This window comes from Equus asinus, chromosome 10 (genome assembly GCF_041296235.1).
Source record: "Equus asinus isolate D_3611 breed Donkey chromosome 10, EquAss-T2T_v2, whole genome shotgun sequence".
Classification (NCBI taxonomy): domain Eukaryota; kingdom Metazoa; phylum Chordata; class Mammalia; order Perissodactyla; family Equidae; genus Equus; species Equus asinus.
This window is the reverse complement of record NC_091799.1, coordinates 58052351-58071955: the sequence shown is the minus strand read 5'-3', so window position 1 is coordinate 58071955 and position 19605 is coordinate 58052351. Positions and strand designations below refer to the sequence as shown.

The following is a 19605-nucleotide window of genomic DNA, read 5'->3' as shown; positions in this document are numbered from 1 at the left end:
CAGTTTGCATTTTCTAAAATTTTAAATAAATGGAATGATACTGTTTATACTTTACTTCTATTGGTCTAGTTTCTTTCACTCAGCATAATTATCTTGAGATTCATCTATGTTGTAGCATATGTTAATAGCTCATAACTTTTTTTTTGCTAAATAACATTGTATTGAATGGATGGACCATAGTTTGATTATCCATTTGCTTACTGATGGGCATTTGGGTTGCTTATAGTTTTTGGCCATTAAAAATAAAGCTGCTAAAGATGATTGATGAATTTTTTCAGAGCTTGTGGCTTATGTTTTCAATCTCTTCACAGCATCTGTTGAAGGGCAGACATTTTTAATTTTGATGTCTACTTTACCAATTTGTTGTTTAAGTGGTCATGTTTTTGGTGTTGCATCTAAGTCGTCTTTGCCTGATCCAGAGTCACAAAGGCTTTTGCCAATGTTTTTTTCCAGAAGATTTATGGTTTTAGATTTTACATTTACGTCTATGACCCATTTTGAGTTAGTTTTCTATAGGGGGTGAAGAATGGATCAAAGCTCATGTTCTTGCAAAAAGGTATCTAATTGTTTCAGCCCATTTGTTGAACAGACTATACTTTCTCCACTGAATTGCTTTTGTTGAAAATCAGTTGTCCATGTATGTGTGTCTATTGACAGCCTTTCTACTCTATTTCATTGACCTTATGTCAGTCTTTATATCAATACCACATGGTTTTAATTATTGTAGCTTTATAATAAGTTTAGATATCAGATAGTGTTAGTCTTCCAACTTTGTTCAGTTTTTTCAAAGTTGTTTTGGCTATTCTGGGTTCTTTAATTTTGGAATTAGTTTGTCAGTTTCTACCAAAAAAGCCTATTAAGATTTTTATTGGAATTACATTAAATCTATAGATCAATTTGAGGAGCTATGAAGAGTTTTCCAGTGGTTATAATGAAACTCTAGTCTTAGAGATGGATTAGGGAGACTAATGTGTGGATTAATACAGTTTAGAGAGACGGGGATAGAATTGTCCCCAAGATTTACTGATGGAGGAGATGTGTGACCCAGCCAGGGGAGACTGACTTGAGGAATGAGTGACCATCAGTGAGCAAATACTTTGTCAGAAAAATTCCCTGAGAGAAGCCGAAGAGAAATGGTTGGGTGGGTGGTTCTGGGAGCAGCACAAGTAATAATTTCAAGCTTAAGTTAGAGGGAATTATACACATTTCTTCTGGAAAGAAGAACTGCAATGGAGAATTCAGGCTCAGCGTAGTCGGAGAATAAAGGAGGAAGAGCATGACCAGACAAGGTTCACGTCTAGAACCTCATGTGTTTATGTCTAGTAGAGCAGTGGGCCACAAGGTCTGCAAAGGTTGTGATGCAGGGAACACTGAGAGAGGTGTGCATCATGCTTTAATGATTGCTGCAATGACTGAGTCTTAGAAAACAGTGAAGGTCACTTGTACATTTGAACTGATTGCTGGTCTATAACAGTGGTTCTCAACGAGGGGTGATTTTTGTACCCTAAGGGGACATTTGACAACGTCTAGAGACATTTTTGTTTGTCACAACTACTGGAGGATGGGTTTTCTCCTATCATTTAGTGAGTAGTAGAGGCCAGGGCTGCTGCTAAACATCCTACAATGTACAGAAAAACACCCCCACCCCCAGAGTGCCAATAGTGCCAGAGTTGGGGAACCCTGGTCTAGTGAGGGGGGACCAGAAAAGAGGGTGAAGTGAGAGTAGAGCTGATTGATTGTTGTGACACCGCATGTCTCTGTTGTCTCAGAGAAATACTGTGGTATGTGGTGACCGTGGAAAGTTACCCTGGATGATCAGGAATTAGTCTGTGGAAATCTTCTTTGGGCATGTTTGCAGAGGATGCCTAAAAATGTTATTAAATAAGCCTAGTTTAACAAAAGCATACCTTAACTACAAATAAATGGAAGAAATATTGAACATTTGAGTTAATTCACTTAGCAAGAAAATATTTGTTTGCACTTGACATTGCCCATAGATGAGTTCATCCGTTGGGATACTTTTGATTATAAGTAATAGAAAACCTAACTCATGGTAGCTGAAAAAAACAAAGGAAATTTACCAGCTCATATAATTAAAATGTCCAGTCATCTTGTAGAGCTTGGTCCAGAGGTTCAATGTTGACACAAGGACCCAGTTTCTCCTTCGTCCCAGTGGAGGCTGCTTTCCTAGCTCATAGACAGCTGCTAGCAGTTTTCAGGGTTACTGTTTCTTGTTTATTCTCAAGAGAGGATTTTTCTTCTCCTACCATTATGGATTTCTCTTGATTAGACAATCTTAAATTATGTGTCCACCCTTGAATATGGTAATATTTATAGCATTACTCTCATTAGCTTAGAACAATGCCATCCAGTATGGTCACCAGTAGCCTCATGTGGCTCTTGAGCTCTTGAAATGTAGCTAATCCAAATTAAGATGTGAAAAAGAGATGTGAAATATCTAGTTAATAATTTGTAAATTAATTGCATGTTGAAATGATAGTATTTTTGGTATATTGGGTTAGAATACCAATGCATTATTAAAATCACTTTCACATTTCTTTTGGATTTATTTTAATGTGACTACTAGAAAATTTAAAATTATCTAAGTGTCTTTAAATTGTATTTCTGGTGGACAGAACTTACTTAGACCATTCAGGATTCCCTGGGAATGGGGTAGAGTCAGTCCCACCCAAACCACATGGCCGATTCACCTATGGGAGAGAGAGGGAATGGGTATTGGGTAAGGCATCAAAAATGAACACTGTGGTGACTGGCATAAGCAACGAAGGGAATATTTGTTTATTTGCTACTATTTTCCTAAAGATGAATGTCTGGAAATGCTACTACTCTGCTACCTCTAATGAAAGCTAATATTTTTTTCTTAAATAAGTTTTTGAAAATTATAAAATTAATACAGTGCTCGTAGTAAATAGTGAAATAACACAAAGATATACGAAGAGAAATTAAATAATCCCCATCCCTTCCAGTCCCTGTCTGCACTCACAGCCCTCTGGAGTCATTTTTCCCTAGTCTGTGTTCTTCCATTCCTTCCTTCATACACATATGAGTGCATGCACGTGCATTGATTTGTTGCAGTTGTCGCTACTGTCTTTCTCTCTTTATCAGTCTTCCCAGTCAGTATCTACAGATTTATCCCATTATTTTTCATAATTATATAATACTCTAGGTAGAGCTATGTCACATTTCTTTCAACCATTTCCTCATCAATGGGCATTCATGTCATTTCCAGTCCCCGCTCCTCCTCTGCCCCACAACAAACAATGCTGCAGTAAACATCTTTGTACCTATATCCTTACGTACTGGTCCTTTTTGTTTCCTATAGGATAGATTCCCAGAAGTGGAATTGCTTGGTCAAACGGTATGTGTATTTTTAATTTTAATAGATATTGCTAGATTATTTGCCCCAAAGGAATAGTAAATCACATTTGCACACGGAGTACCCATTTCCTACATTCTCACCAGCACTGCATGTCACTGCTCCTTTTACTTCCTGCTAATCTTATGATCTCTACTCATGACTTTAATTTGCATTTCCTTCACCACCACTGATGTTGAGTATATTTTCATATGTTTATTGTCCACTTGAATTTCTCTTTCTTCATTTCATGTTCATTTCTACTGCTCTTTTTCCTATTTGGTTGTGTTTTTCTTTCACAATTTCTGGGAGCTATTGTGTTTTAGAAATGTTAATCCTTTGCTGTATGTGTGCAAATATTTTACAGTTCTTGTCTCTGTGTATGATGTCTTTTGCCAAATGAAAATTGTTAATTATTGTTTAATCACATGTCTATCTTTTTCTTTATTGCTTCTGAGTTATCTGTTTTGCTTAGGGTGGTTTCATCCATCCCAAGGCCTTCAAATATTCTCTTAAATTTTCTCCCCAATTTTTTAAAACATTCAAATCTGACTCCAATTTTAAGTTTTGTGCATGATATGAGGGTAGGATTCTTTCTTTTTTCCCCCCTTAGAGGGAAAACCAGTTACTGAAGTCCTAGTTATTATAAGAAACTTTATTTTTCATGGGGTTGAAATGTTACCATTGTCACATATAAAGATGTCATGTATACCTGATCTGTTTCTGTATTGTCTATTCTGATTGCTGTCTATTTCTGTGCCAATATTCTGTTTTGAATGCGGTGGCTTTTTAGTAAGTTGTAATGTCTGGTAAGTTCTCCTTCACTGGTCTTTTCATGGTTGTTTTCAGCCATTTTTTTCATATTCTGGTTAAATTAAATTTTAAAACTTAAAGTTGAGGAATTTTTTCTTAAATGTTTTGAATATAGAGGTTACTATAACAATATGTGATAAATAGAACCAAAGAATTAATATTTATCCATTTGGGGATCTCTTTACTTGATGTTACTAATCGGAAGATATTTACTGATAACCCAAGGGTTTTTTCTTCTGTGAATTTTAATTCTTTAAATGTGGTTTTACTTTCTCATGATAATTGTACAATTGCCTCAAGATGCAAAAATGGGAATACAGGATGACATATTTTAATCTATCCACAAATTGGATTATTGCATTAAAACTAAGGTAGTTAAAGCTTTCAATGACTGTAACCTTATGAGTAATTTGTATTTCTGTTTATGTATCGAGTTATAAATATGCTTGTACCTGGATTGGTTGAGGGGTGTGTAAGTACAGTACTGTGAACCATGAACTGTAACCAAAGTGCATTATAAACCATGTATTTTGCTATCTATTATGATTTGGTTCTTGTAAAACTTAAACAATGTTGACTTAAGAAATTGTCACAGTTGAAATTTTGAGTAAAGTTGTTTAATATATGTTTTTGACAATTTTTTAATTTTAAATTTCTGTTAATGTGATATTAACTTAATTGTATTCACTGATATTCTTAATTGCTTTTCCCAAACTTCAGTTGTTATAATATGAAGGTAATAAATACCTTTTGTGCTTTTTTAAAAGCATTTGAAATATTGGAGCAAAACACTAAACTGCCTGCAATTAAAGATGAAAGTAATATTGTCTTACAAATGAACACATATACAGATATACACAAGGTCTGTATTTTGCTTGTGGAAATGAAAGGACATCCCCACGTAGATTCTACTCATGTATCCTTGGTTAGTTAGAAAACCATTAGTTTGTTGTACAGCCAAAACTGAAATGGTGAAATAATTAATATATTGTGACTATTATGGAATGATTTACTTGGAGAAAATACAGTTATGTTTTAAAAAATGAGATTCCTAGTACTTTCAATCATATTGTAATTCAAATAAATGGGTTGGCATGGCAATTTTGCATATGTATAAATATTAAAGATGGTAATTTAGAAAAGAGAGGGGGAAATTAATTTAAATTATTCACATCAAGACCAAAAAAGGACTTAGTAAAGTTAGAGTTAAATTTAAACATTCTTCATGAACTTACAATCTTCATTAAATCAAAAACAAATATAATTTTTCTTCTCTGTTTTAAAGAAGGTAATGAACAGTTACCTCCTGGCTTCCACCCAGTACTCATATGAAATCATCTAATAGGTGGTGTGTGTACCCCGATTTGTATCTCTTACATTACTTTCCATTAAAAGGTGTCAGGACTCTTTTTGGAACATAACTGATTGGGATAGGGAAAATTTTTTTGTTTCAGTTTTTTTGTTTTTGGTTTTTTTTGCTAAAGAGCAAGGATGCTTTCAACTATGTGTGGAGGTTGAGCTATAAAGGACAGATAAACGAACTGAAGGAACTTCGGCTGGCAAATCAGGGAAATTTAAGTGACAGAGGAAATGGTAATTATAAGCCATTGAACAAGTTGAGCCTACCAGAAGCCAAGAGTCAATCATGTTATATCAGAGGAGACAAATGATATAAACTGTGCTAAATAATAGGCATATCATGTTTCTAGTGTTTCCAAATGAGCTGTATTTTGATCAAACCAAATTATGTTTCCAGCTCTCAAGTTTTAATCATCATCAACATGGCAGAGTTGATAAAGATAAATATAAAAATATAATAGAGTATATTTTAAGTATACTTATGCATGTGTGTAAATTGTACATTGTTAAAATTGGTTTTAAATATATGTAGTCTATCACAAGAACGTAAAATCACAGTAAAAAACAATGAAGTAAGGGTATCATAAGATTAATAATAAATGTTTCTTTTATAAGACTGTCAAATATTTAAGTTTTTAATTTGCTCCATGGATGCCCAATTATAAAGACTTTGGAAGATGGAATTATTTAAATTAAAATAGAGAATCTCTCTGTTTTTGTAAAACAAATAAACATAAACAGCCATCTGTGATCAGGGGTTAGAGTGACTATAGGAGTCCACAGGCAGTGAACAGAGTGTTTTATTCTTGAAGCCAGAAGAACTCTTGTTGCTGCGGTGTACCAACATATTCAAAAAGCCAGTGTGATTAGAGGACTTGAAGTGATAAACTGGGACGATATAAGCACTAGAATAATTAAAATAATGCTCACAGGACTTGAGGAATGAGGCGAGATGTGCCCCAAACTGCAACAATGGATAAAAATAATCATATATGTTGATTTAAATGAATCAACTAAGGTTATGTAGAGCCCCTCTGCCTTACATCAAGATACTAAGCAAGTGATGATATTACTGTGCTACCAAAAAACAATGATGTACCTCCAAAAACATTTCAGGTATTATGTTCAAAGCAGCAGTCCTTAAGGCCAGGGATATCATTCCTAGACCTAATGAGATAAGGTAAACTGAACCACCTGAAATCATAGATACCCTTAATCTAGACCAAACTGAAATAAAACCACCTTATGTGGTATTGTACTTTTAAAAGATGAAAAAATTTTATAACTAAAAAGTTAAAACTGAATCAAGGTCAATATTTTGTACACGTTCATTATCAATTTAAGATTTGTAAAGGTTGCCTACAAATGGCCAAGGTAAAATGTAACTTCACTTAACCTTGTTCTAATTGAATACTGTTCTCTTGTTCTTGTTAAACCATTACTCTCATTAAATGTTACTTTTGTGTGTTTGGCACTATCTTAAGTTGTCTCGAAAGAAGATATCACCAGTTTCCCATCTTTGTGTTGCCTTGATCCACTGTGAGAATATGCTAAGCCCCTACATATGGGCAGTAGAACAAAATATTGATGCAGCAGATCCAATGCATGTGAGACTTCCATAGTGCTTCCATTTTGCACAGGCCTGTCAGTGGGAAAGGGTAGCATCACTAGAGAAGATGTAGTTCTTCTGGAGTGAGGACCCACCCTGCCCTGGGCTCATTGCAGAAATTATAAATCAGCTGTAATCGTGACCTCAGCACTTGTGTTTTCTGCCGTCAGGTCTTCTGGCCATTAAGAAATGTGTTGAAACTGCTCCATTTATTCAGGTGAAGCCACTGGGTCAGTAGTCAATGACCCTCTTCTCTGTGCCTTAAAGAGGAATAGCTACCTCTTTTGGGAAACCTATTGTGAGCTGGTGACATGTTCCACCAGCTGCATTTAACTTCCAGGTTAAGTTATGTCAGAGGACGACTTTTTAAAATGACACTTTAAATTTGGCCCCAGTTATTAATCCCCACAATATATTTATACATCTAAATGTTTAAATGTCAGTCTCCTTGAATTTACTGTTGTTATTTTTGTTAACATTCGAATTCTAATGAATGAAATAACTATTTGCAAAAAACAACAAAAAAACCCACATTGGTTCCTTCTCCTAGTATTGAATTTGTTAAAGGCCAGCTTACTGTCTCTTAGAAAGAGACAGGACTATTGAAATGTATGAATAGGAAACCTCAAAAGTGAACCTGTCAAAGCAATAGAAAGAAAAGATATTTTAAATATAATTGCACTTGTATTCAGTAGTGAAAAAAGATGTCAAAGCATTTCTCCTTAGTGCCATCCTGAGGTGTGAAACATTTTGTAAGAATGAGTAGAATATTCAGGGGGAAAAGGGCACCTCAGCGTTCTCCAATTTAGGACAGCACATATCCCCAACCTCCAATTTATCTGACCAGGTCTCCATGAGATCTGTTAAGGCCCCTTCATTTTCATCTTCTTAGACATCCAGCCATGGAGCATAAGATCACATTTGTAGGGACACTGTGACTGAACAAATATTTTCTTTTACGTGGTGCTTTTAGAAGAAGCCTTTTATCTCCTAGCTGGCTAGTCTCCTTGGATGTCTGAACAATGAAGTGTCTGAGTGAGCTATTTCTACACCAGGACCCTGAGAGCTTAACACACTTTGAAGTGGATTGCTCCCCATTGCGGGGCCACAATAAAAAGTGGGGTTTTTCATAGTCCTTGCATTGATATCTGCAAAGCCAGATGGCTTTGTAAAATGAGCCCAAAAGCAGTATAATTGATTAAAAGAAATGCCAGGTAGTTGAAGGCTTTCGTACCCGAGGTGAGCGTGGCAGAAAGAACTGTTCTCTTGGGGTACGTTAATATTGGGGAATCTCGCTCTCCCATCTGAAGGGGTCAGCCAGTGACAGTTGAGACAGGTGTTGGCAGCAAGAGCCTTCAAAATGAAGGCTGGAAAAAATCTCTCTAGCCAGCCATTGGGAGAACAGCCTCAAAGAGAAACGAGGCTGGCCAGTGAGCGCAGGGCTGCGAGGGTCGTAGGTGCTTCCTGAGGTTGTGGCTCACATTCTTCAAGTTATCCTCTCATTTGCCCTTCTTTTTGTTGTGGTCCTACATCTGCATCCTCCTGAAACCCCAGAGGTCCCATTGCCTCCCGCCTCAGGGCCCCTCTCAGCCATCCCCCTTCTCTGTAGAGTGCAAATGAGGCTATTGAGGATGCCAGAGCTCTTCTTTCTTGCTTGTATAGCACTCATTCTGCCCGTGGTTGTAACCCTGAGCACTGACCTTAACCTAAGAACACAGTCATACATTTCAGTTGTTTGGGGGGGACTGATGAAAGTTGGCCTTGAAGGTAGAGGGATGCAGAGATGTCACAAATTGTTCTCTGGCTTCATAACCTACCATTCCATTATTGGGAAATGGGGTTTGGAACAGAAGGGAGAAAAAGCTCATCTTAAGATGAACTTTAAAAACCTGTCATAAAACAGGTAGCTGGCACTGGGCTCAGTGTTTCTCCATCATCAGGGAATACTTAGTCCTTCGATGTATGCCATATGATAGAGGTTTGAAAACCAAACCACTTCACTCTTTTGTTTTCTCCCTCCTGCCATCTCCTCTCATTGACTCATCAGATTTGGGGCTGATTTGCTGGCAGAGTAGCGGTGGTGAGGACCAGGGACCTGTGTTCCGTTGAAATAGCTAATTTCAGAAGAGTTTGTAGATTTTGACCTCTCTGAACTTCTATGGATCCTTTCAAAGAGGGAAGTAATTCAAACCCGGAGGCATTTCCAAGAATGGTTTTTGGAGAATAAATTGAGACGTGTACTCCTATTATTGTGGTCTATTTTTTGAGCAGTAATGTAGAACTTATAGTATCTTAATAAGTTAGGACTAATTGGTCTTTGTAGAAAATAATAACTTAAATAATACTTCTGTCAATCACACAGGTGATCACTGTACAAGAACTAGACAACAGGAAAAAATGCATCCAAAATCACCCCGTATCTTATCACTTAAAGAAAAGATAGTTCAAAAAGCAGAGAATTCAGCTTTTGCTTGTGTCTTTTGATGATTAAATCATTTTTCCTTGAAGTATTTTCAGTGTTACAGTCTCTTAGCAGTTAAGAAGTGGGGTAGCATTTTATTTTACTGTGAAAATTCTTAGATCATAAAGTGTTAATCATTTTTCATGATTATTTCCATTATAGGAAAGTACAGAAGTCTAGAGAATAAAAGTTTTCATCCATAATCTCATCATGTTGAGACACTCCCCACAAGTGTTTTAGTATATTTCTTTTCAGGCTGTTTTCTAAATCCTTGTTACTTGGTGGTTTCTTGATTCTTGGTACACATTTTCTTTCCGGTTGGGAAGTACTTACTGGAGCTGACCAGTCATATCTGAGCTGAGTAGCCTCCTTGCCCATGGAATCGCTGTCTTAAACAGAACCAGCCAGAGAGTGAAGTGCTGGCCTGTTTCTCATTGTCATGTATAGTGTTTAGGGGCTGAGGCATTCCCTCACTTTCAATAATCCATTTTATAAAATTCCAAATATTATTTTTATGTATTTATTTTTTTGAGGACAATTAGCCCTTAGCTAACATCTGCCGCCAATCCTCCTCTTTTTGCTGAGGAAGACTGGCCCTGCGCTAACATCCATGCCCATCATCCTCTACTTTATATGTGGGATGCCTAGCACAGCATGGCTTGGCAAGAGGTAGCATGTCTGCACCCGGGATCCAAACCGGTGAACCCTGGGCCGCCAACGCGGTACATGTGCACTTGAGTGCTGAGCCACCCGGCCGGCCCCTGGAATTCCAATGTTAACATTTTTTCTGCAGCTGTTGGCAGTATTTGTTTAGGTTCAGGGAGGCTTCTACTTTTTGTGTGCAGGAAATCACTCTGAACAACGCATTTTAACAGGTGTCAGTAGTCAACAGAGTCTTTGTTTTGCTTTAACACTTGGGGCCTTACAATATTTCCCCGGAAACCAGCACAGCAGCCATTCTTAGCCAAGTTGTGATTGGTAGACTGATTTATTGATCAGGGAGGGTTTTCCATAGTTCCTCAGGATGCATCATTAGTGTAACTTGCTAGCTGCTATCCTGCTGGAATGGGGCTCCCTGGGACCAGGGAGTTTGTTCCCTGCTATATTCTCTGCATCTAGAACCGTGCTGGCATGGAACAGGTGTGCCAGAAATATTTGCAGAATATTGTTTTGAAATCACATATCTCCTTTACCTCTTAACACTCTCTTGGAGTAAGCCATTAATTGATTGAGCAATTAATTACTGATTTCCTACATTAAGTTGTTCCAAGTTTTAGTAAGTTTCTATGCACCAAATACAATGGGGGATGCTGGGTCCTCTGCTTAATGAGTTTGAGTCTAATGCAATTTTATTTTATTTTTATGTTTAAGTGTTTTATGAGAACAGATAAGAATGATGGATGCAGTTTTGATTAATGTTTTAATGTTTTCTCAGTCCTCTTCATAAAGGAGTTAATTTAATTTTAATATTATCCTAAATTCCTAAGTTATCCATTTTGCTACTTTGTCAAGGAGAATTTTAAGCATTGGTGGTGCAGACTTCCATTTACCAATCTCATTGAGGAGTGCCAGAAATAGATGCCTATTCAAAGTGTAGTTCCCACTGGTCTGGCTTGAATTCCCTATATCACAGCTATATGGCATTTTCCCTATGTGCATGACTCTTTCTGTATCCAAATTTCCCCCTTTATAAGGACACAGCCTCTTGGGTTAGGGCCCACTAATAACCTCATCTTAACTTTATCATCTGCAAGACCCTATTTCCAAATAAGATCACGTCCATAGGTACTAGGAATTAGGACTTCAACATCTTTTGGGGACACAGTTCAACCCATAACACCACTCTATTCTCATCTCCATTGCTCAGGTCTGGCAGGGAGATTCCACCTGCCAATAGGCATTGTCTAGCTTGAGCTTGTTGGGTCTGTGGCCTGTCTCCTCCTTTTCTCATGGATTTCCTCTGAATGGGCTTCAGAGCCCTGCTGAAGAGAGTGAAAGGACTGTGGGAAAACACAGGGTAAGACAAGTTACTTGTCAGGGAGGAAGCAATTGAAAGGTGCATTTGCCAGAGAACAAAGCTGGGAAGAAATATGAGTTTCTTCTTGCTCTTTCTTTTTCCTTCCATCCAGGCTCTTCTGCACACCTCATTAGAGCAAAGACTAATCTATTGAAATCCAATCGATTCCACTTTAGATAATGGCAAATGAATACATTTTTACTACATTGCCTGTGAAATAGGCCTTTGTGGATAAATCTGGAAACCCGCCCCACTATCTGTAATGTGTTTTCTCTGAGAATGTGGTCTGGTGTCTTAACCTTTCAGATACACCTTCAGAGCATAGCCTAGTATGTGGTTGAGATGAGCTGGGGAAATGGAGTTGGCCAGGACTAGAGGTCACTGCAGCTTTCTCTGTCCCATGTGAGGGTGCTTGGGGAAAGTTGCAGAGGGACACTCTGAGCCAGTGTGCTCTTCCCTGCTGTGGAAGGCTGTTGCCCCATTTTGCAGTGGTGTCTTCTTTGGTGAACATGGCTGGACCCTTCAGGTGCTTCACGGATTTCCCTGAGACAGGGCTCATGACCAGAACTAAAACCGGCTGAGACACTGGCCGAGACGGCCAGCTATATACCCGGTATCCATGGGTTCCTTCTACTTTACTGATAAAAGGCATTTTTGTCAGGGTGGTAATGTGCTCAACTAAAAAACTATATCTACCAGCCTCCTTCCCTCACAGCTAGATCTTGTTATGGTATTACATTTTGGCCAATGAGATCTAAGCAGAAGTTGCTTGAGGGATAGACAGCTGGTGGGGATGCTTTTTCTTCTACTTCCTCCTTCCTGTGTGGAATGCATTTGTGTTGGCTAGAACTCCAGCAGCCATATTGGTCCAAGAGTTGAATATGAGGATAGATTCTACCCACTAAGAGTGATACAACTGAAAGGTAGAAGTAGCTTGAATCTGATGATTTGGTAGCCACCCCTCCAGCCCTGGACTTCTTGCTTCGGAACCTCTTTTGCATAAGTAAGCAATAAGCTATTTTGTTTAAGCCACATATTTGGGTTACCAATTATTTGCCACTGCACCTAATGCTGACTGATGCAGAGGCCCTCTCCACAGAAACCCCAATCATTGCCATTTAGAGTACACAGTATATCGGAAAGGAAAGACTGGTACAATGAGAATGAAGAAAAGAATTTCTTCATAAGACCTAAGGAAGAACTAGTCCGCTGTGCCCCATGACATCTTGTCTCCAAAGCATCTTTTCTGTGGACTGGAAAAGAAGACTCTGAAGCTGTGCCCCCTTTAACTGCTCCCTCATGTATTGAAAACTCTGTTTCCTAATACCATTGATGGTGCTTGTCAGTACCATTTTCTTCCACCTAACAGTTTCAGGAGCATCACCATCTTGGCATTAAAACAGTGTTTTGAGTACTTCATTTTTCTTACCATTGTTTCAGAAAGTTGAATAGAGAAGAGAGAAAAGAACGTGCTGGTATCAGTGAGAAGAAGTGGAGCTCTCATAAAATTGATGCGGCCGACGCCTGGGGGAGGTTGTCTTTCCCAAAGAGACCAATACTTAGCTTCAATCAGACATTCATTATCCTTAGGCCAGTGGTGTGTGTATTTGATTGTGATTGGAAAGAACAAAATTAAAGAATGTGGACTGATTTGAGGTGTATCAGTGAGGAGTATATGGGGAATAATTAGGAAATTTGAATAAAAAAATTCCCTGATAGTATGTATTCGACCCTTGGATGTATTTTCAGGAGTGTATGAAACAGGAAAGTAGAGAATTGCCTTTATATGTGGATTCACTATCTTTAGCAACTGATTCTCTGATGCAATGGAGTGAATTGGGGGGAAGCAAGGATGAGCGAGTCTGCTTTAGATTACACAGTGGTGGACCTGGGAGGAAGGAGAAGCAGATTTATGAAACTGTTGTGGCAAAACTAAGGTGATATTCTTGGTGTTGTGGAGGGGACCCATCCACACAGCTGCGTAGGAGAAACACAGGTTATCCCAAAGCTTGCTTTATCCAACTTGAATTATTCCTGTTTCTCTGCAACTCTAGGGGCTAGCTGGCTTCAAAGCTAGCCCCTGGAGGTGAACATTTTCATGGCGGTCCAGATTTTAGGGAAAACATGCTGCCTAGAAGTTATTTTATCCATAACAAGGCAAAGTCAGTTTCTCAGTGTCTCATTTAGATCACAATGATGTGAGACTCCAAAAGGTGTCTACTGCTTGAGGAACTCGTAGGGCAGTTAATGCTATCCATTTATATTAAAGTCCATAGAATGTATTAGTTTCTCACTGAGTTTATTTTTCCTTATTTTATAACTTTTTTTTTTAAGATTTTGTTTTTCCTTTTTCTCCCCAAAGACCCAGAGCACATAGTTGAATATTTTTAGTTGTGGGTCCTTCTAGTTGTGGCATGTGGGACGCCGCCCCAGCATGGCCTGATGAGGGGTGCCATGTCCGCACCCAGGATCTGAAGTGGTGAAACCCTGGGCTGCTGAAGTGGAGCGCGTGAACTTAACCACTTGGCAACGGGGCTGGCCCCCTATTTTTCCTTATTTTATTTTTATGGAGTTTCAAATATTTACAAGGCTTTTAAAAGTTCATTTCTAACCTTGGTTCCTATTACTTATTCTTCCTCCAAGCTATTGGTTTTATCAATTGTGTGTTCCCCTTTGTTGGTGCTTTCTGGGATCCTGATTCTTTGTGGTGGGAGAGGAATTTCTGCACTGGTTTTGGGTAAATGTCTTCTTTCCTTTATTTTTTTTTTTTTGAGGGGGTGCAGGGGAGTGATGAGGTTGGTAAAAGGAGCCCAGCCAACTCTTATTCGCGGAGTTTTCTTAACTCATTCCTGACGAAGTTATTATAGTGATCACACTTGGGGATAAAACAAGATTGGGCATGGCATTACACTGGATTTCATTTATTAATTTCTAGTTGTTAATCTGCAGCAGCCTATGAAGTTTGAAAAGTATTCATGTTTAATTTATCCATGCTATCCTTGAGCTCCATCACCAAAAGTATTCAGATTATATTGAAGGCAGTCTTGCTGCCATGAAGGCATGTAGGTATTAAGATACTATAAAAAAGGGACAGCATCCAATTTCTCAAATGCGGGACTGAAAATAGTTCCCACTGACATTCAAACTGCTATGGGAGTACTGACACCTGGTGATCCTGTTGGATGGTATGACCAGCTTTTTAAGAATATGGAAGGAGCCCTGAAGCCATATTATCTTCAGGGAAATGGAAACACTGTAAAAAGAGGTTAGTATCCAGCATTCTTTTTTCCAGGGGTGGTGGTGGAATAGAGACTATCTTCAAACAATAACCTAGCTGGTAATAAATGACTTCCTTCCATTAACTATCCCTTCAGAATTGCTGTACATAAAATCTTAACCAGCGAAGGCTTTCTAAAGATAAGTCTGTCAGACTTCAATTTGAATCATGTGAGAGGTTTCTGGAGATAAGTGGGTAAGATGTAAGTCTTCGTCAGGAAAACCTCTGTCACTGTTACTGGGAAAGATGCTGAAACTCATCAGTTTTCTAACAGGTTGGCCTTTCCTTTGGGAATTCTTGGGCATGGAGAGAGGGGTTGAATCTTAGAAATGCATGTCTTCTTTTAACCTCTAGTTTGCTTGTTCAAATAGTAGTTTCATCAGATGCCTTTTCCATAGAAGGCTTTAGTTTCATTATTTTATTATAGTTGGATAGTGTGATTTCAGAAGTGGAGGTGACCGAGAACTCTAGGCGACCCCATAGGTTGTATATTTCAAGAAATAACATGGTTTGTTTTCTCACGAAAATAAAAAGTAAAGAGTAGAGAAAAAAGGAGATGAAATAAACTTTTGTCAAAATTGTGCTTGCTCTTCAAATTAAATTCCCTGCATGCCTGGTTCTTATTTAAGAGCAGAAATGAAACGTTGATCTGAAAGTTGCAGTAAACTGAATAGGCGATAAAGGTTTTCTCCGTGTTGCGGTTGGTAATTAGCTATGGGTGGGTCACGGGTTGCTGATTAGTTCTGTTCCTCAGAGCATGTCTGCAATCTTTGATATCTACTTAAGCTATGTAAATAATTTGCAGTTTTTATTATGATTTTTCTATTAATCTTTGCTAGAGTGAAATTTGATATTTTCTCTATGACAAACCATGAAATTTAGCAATTAAATCCCTTTATTTATTCAAAGTCTGCACTTGGTTAAAATAAATTTCAACAAAACGTTGGCTTGGGGTTTTCAAAATATTACTTAGTGGTTCTTTTGCAATAAGTAAATGTAACTCCTCATAATTATTTCTAATCTGGTAGTTATATCTTTTAGTTCTCATCTAAATGGAAATCGTATTTTGAAACTCATAGACACTGAGAAGCCAGAGATTTCTCTGTCCCTTCAAGGCTTATATAACAAGCCTTTTGCATATCTCCAGTTTATTATCATTTATTACTATTATTATTAAACATATACCACTATTACGGATATTCTGTCCATATCTCTTTATTTGGACTAAACTAAGTACTCATTTCTGATAACTCCCTATGTCTACATTGTACATATATGCAACTGTTATGTAGAAAAGTTCTGATAAATAAAAATATTTTAGTGATGATGAGATATTTTTGTAATTTGACTCCTTGAAAGTGAGATCTGGAATTGTATATTCATGTATTTGAGTGAAATTTCCTCAGCCAAACCTATTAGTAGTTGTTCCTAATTCTTTTACTGATCTAGCAAGTTATTTTCAAATTTTTGGTCTTACTTATTTCTTTTCTGGTTGCATGTCATTGGCTTATGTCCATTTGTTAATGACATAGAATAATTCATCTCTTATAAGCTATTCTTATTATCTAATTATTTAGGTGTTCTCATTCTGGGATCTATGGCTAGCTTTCTGGAATCTGTGAACTCCCTGAAATTGTATATAAACTTGTATGTGTGTGTTTTCTGTAGCATTCGTATGATTCTCAAAAGCCTCCTTGGAGGCTGCCCGTTGGCATAGTGGTTAAATTCGCACGCTCTGCTTTGGCGGCCTAGGGTTCGCCAGTTCAGATCCTGGGCGCAGATCTACACACTGCTCATCAAGCCATGCTGTGGCGGCGTCCCACCCGGAAGAACTAGAAGGACTAGAACTAGAATATACAACTATGTGCTGGGGCTTTGGGGAGAAAACAAAAAGGAAGATTGGCAACAGATGTTAGCTCAGGGCCAATCTTCTTCACCAAAAGAGCATACCTTTAAAAACGTGGGAAAAAAAGCCTCCTTGGCTGTCACAAGTTAAGAAGGGTTTATTTTGTTTCCTTCAAATGGACTTTTTCTTTCTCCCTGAATGTTAAGCTTCTTGTGGTGAGGTCCTTTGCCTTACACTCTTCTCTATGGAGCACCCGACAGCAGAGAGGAGCATGTGGGGATTGCTGAGTGATTTCAGTGCTTCTCAGGCCAATTTAGTTTGAGACTTTACATGTAGGGGTGTTCCTCTAATTTGAATGATGTGTGAACTTCTTTAAAAAAGAAAATTTTTCACACCCACAGTGTTGGCTTACATAATTATCATTAAAATGAATACATTTATGAAGGAAAAAGTCAGGTATAAACTTCTTGTGTTTAAAGGTTTTACTGCTACAATTGAAACAAATTAACACAAATACAACAAAACTGCAAAGTGTAATGTTCAAAATAACAACATCAATTAATATTACATATTGATGATGATGCTTTGCTGACATTAAATCGCTCTTAGCAATATGAATACACTGCTGCACAAGCTTCCTTTATTTGTTTTTGAGTTGGCATATTTACCACATACGATATGAAGCTCGATTCTCCTGTGACTTTTCTGACACAAAGCCTTTAGTGATGGTTCCATAGTGTTCCGTGACATCATTTGGCCCTTACTTCATTTGTTAGACCTAAACAGGCCTCTGGTCTTTTCTCATTAACTCAGCCAATTGAAACAGTAATATTTGGTCAACTTGGTCATTAACACAAATGGAAATATGGCCCTGAAATCATGCAGCAGTCTGAAATTAAAGGGTAGTCATTACACAGTTCATAGTTTTTAAGATTATCAATGGAATATCAACAAAATGTTTTTAAAAATGTGGTAAGTATTCACATTTCCCTAGTAATCATTTTTAGACTCCAGTTTGAGGAACACTGGCATAGAATACATGAAATGCCAGAATTGGTGCAAATTACTTTTAGTGCATTAATGGATATGACTTGATTTATAAGTAGGCTGATTAATATTTATACTTAAAATAGGTGCATCTGGGCCTAATTAATCCTTGTCTTCATGCTCTGTACTGAAATAATTCTTTCTACCTAAGTTTTGTATTTTTTGGTATTTGGCTTTGGTTATGCCACCGATCCAGCCTTGCTTTTAGCTGTCTCACCTACTGCAGGTAAAGTAACCTGGCCACAGAGGTGGGATCCAAAGGGCGGGGTGGGGAGGAATGTGGGCAAACCATGTGTTAATGAGTTAAAAGGCGGTGGACCTCCTTGGTGAGTGGAAACATGGCACTCCTTGCTTGGTGATTCCCTACTTTTGCTAAAGATGTTTCCTCCAAACATTTGTATTTGAAAGCAATAACTACCGTAGTTAAGGTCATCTGCTCTTTTCGGGAGGTAGGGCTATCTTCCAGTCTACTTCTGCCTCTTAGTGGCTATGTGACTTTGCCTCTGTTGAAATGGGAATGGTGGAAACAGGAAGGACCATTATGAGGATTCGGGGAGATAGTGTATCCAAATGCTCTGCACAGTGCTTGGCACATGCTGGGCACCAATGAATGTTTGCTGACTCCTAATAGCACTACTAGTACTATAAGAAAAGTACTCAAAGTATCCGATTTTTTATTCATTTTGCAAACAGAGTGGACAAGTGAAGCTCTAAGAAGAGCCCCCCCCCCCATTTCTTAACTTAATCATTAGATTTTGACACTATGCAGTATGATGTTTTTGGTATAGAAGTTGATGTACTCTTATTATTATTAGCTCTTTAATAAGAGGAAGTGCTGTCTTCCAAGGTGCCTATGGAGGTCAATTATGTTGTAACCTTGCAACCTCCTTGCTACCCACTGAGTCTGCCCTTTTGCCTTTTCCAGTCTAGTTATCCCTCAACTCCTCTAAATTCTCTGAGCTATCTTTCCAGAACTGTCCTCTCCTCCTTCTCTGTCCTGGAGGACCCCATGGTGAGATTTGCCAGCTCAGTACTCAGTGTGACACTCCATACCAACTGCAGCCAGAGCCACATTTGCTGCCATTGTTCAATCCTTGTGCTCTTTAGTTGCTAGGTGCTTCTCCAGAGATGCGTTTCTCTCAGTCCTTCATTCTGAAGCTAGGTTCTATTATCTCCATTTAACTGATGTGAAACCAAGACCCACAATGGTTATTTAACTTGCCCAGGGTCTCACAGCTAGTAATTGGTAGAGGATTCAAACTCAGGTCTTCTTTACCCCTTTGACTGCTCCCTTTGTTTCTTGTTCTGTTATTTCCACCTTTAAAGAAGAAAGTCTTAATTTGGGGGTCATTCACTGGGGATGAATTCTATCAATGGGAACTTATTTATAACCGCCTGAATTTGAATCCTGGCTTTACCACTTAATAGCTATACAATCTTGGGCAAGTTACTTAACATCTCTGGTCTTTAGTTTCTCATCTACACAATGGACATAATCATACTGGCACCCAAAATCATGGGTTATTATAAAGATTAAATGAAGTAGTAGTTGTAAAATCACCTTAAACAGTTTCTGGTGTGTATTAAGCATTACATAGGTGTGCTTTTAGGAAGTCATAAAGCTGAAATGTTTGGCTCCTGGGTCTTGTGCCCTTAGTCTTTAGCACTATCTTCTTTGCTGCTCAGAAATACTTTCTTCCATTTCTCACTTTTTTCAGTCTCTCTTACCTGGGTCCCCTCTCTCCTCAATGCAGCGCTTGATGTAAAGTGAAAAACATGAAAAATATGCTATCTTTCTTT

General features: G+C 38.1%; 1 protein-coding gene across 9 annotated transcripts in view; it reads left to right on the top strand.

Moving 5' to 3' along the window:
• MAST4 (microtubule associated serine/threonine kinase family member 4) overlaps positions 1–19605 on the top strand; it is a 575525-nt gene that overhangs the window by 313998 nt on the left and 241922 nt on the right. For 5 of the 9 annotated variants that reach the window (XM_070519558.1, XM_070519560.1, XM_044772628.2 and 2 more), the window contains one exon: positions 3344–3379. The exons of the other annotated variants lie outside the window; for them this stretch is intronic. In XM_070519558.1, coding sequence (XP_070375659.1) covers positions 3344–3379 — 36 coding nt within the window. The remainder of the gene's footprint in view (positions 1–3343; positions 3380–19605) is intronic. 9 annotated transcript variants of the gene reach the window in all.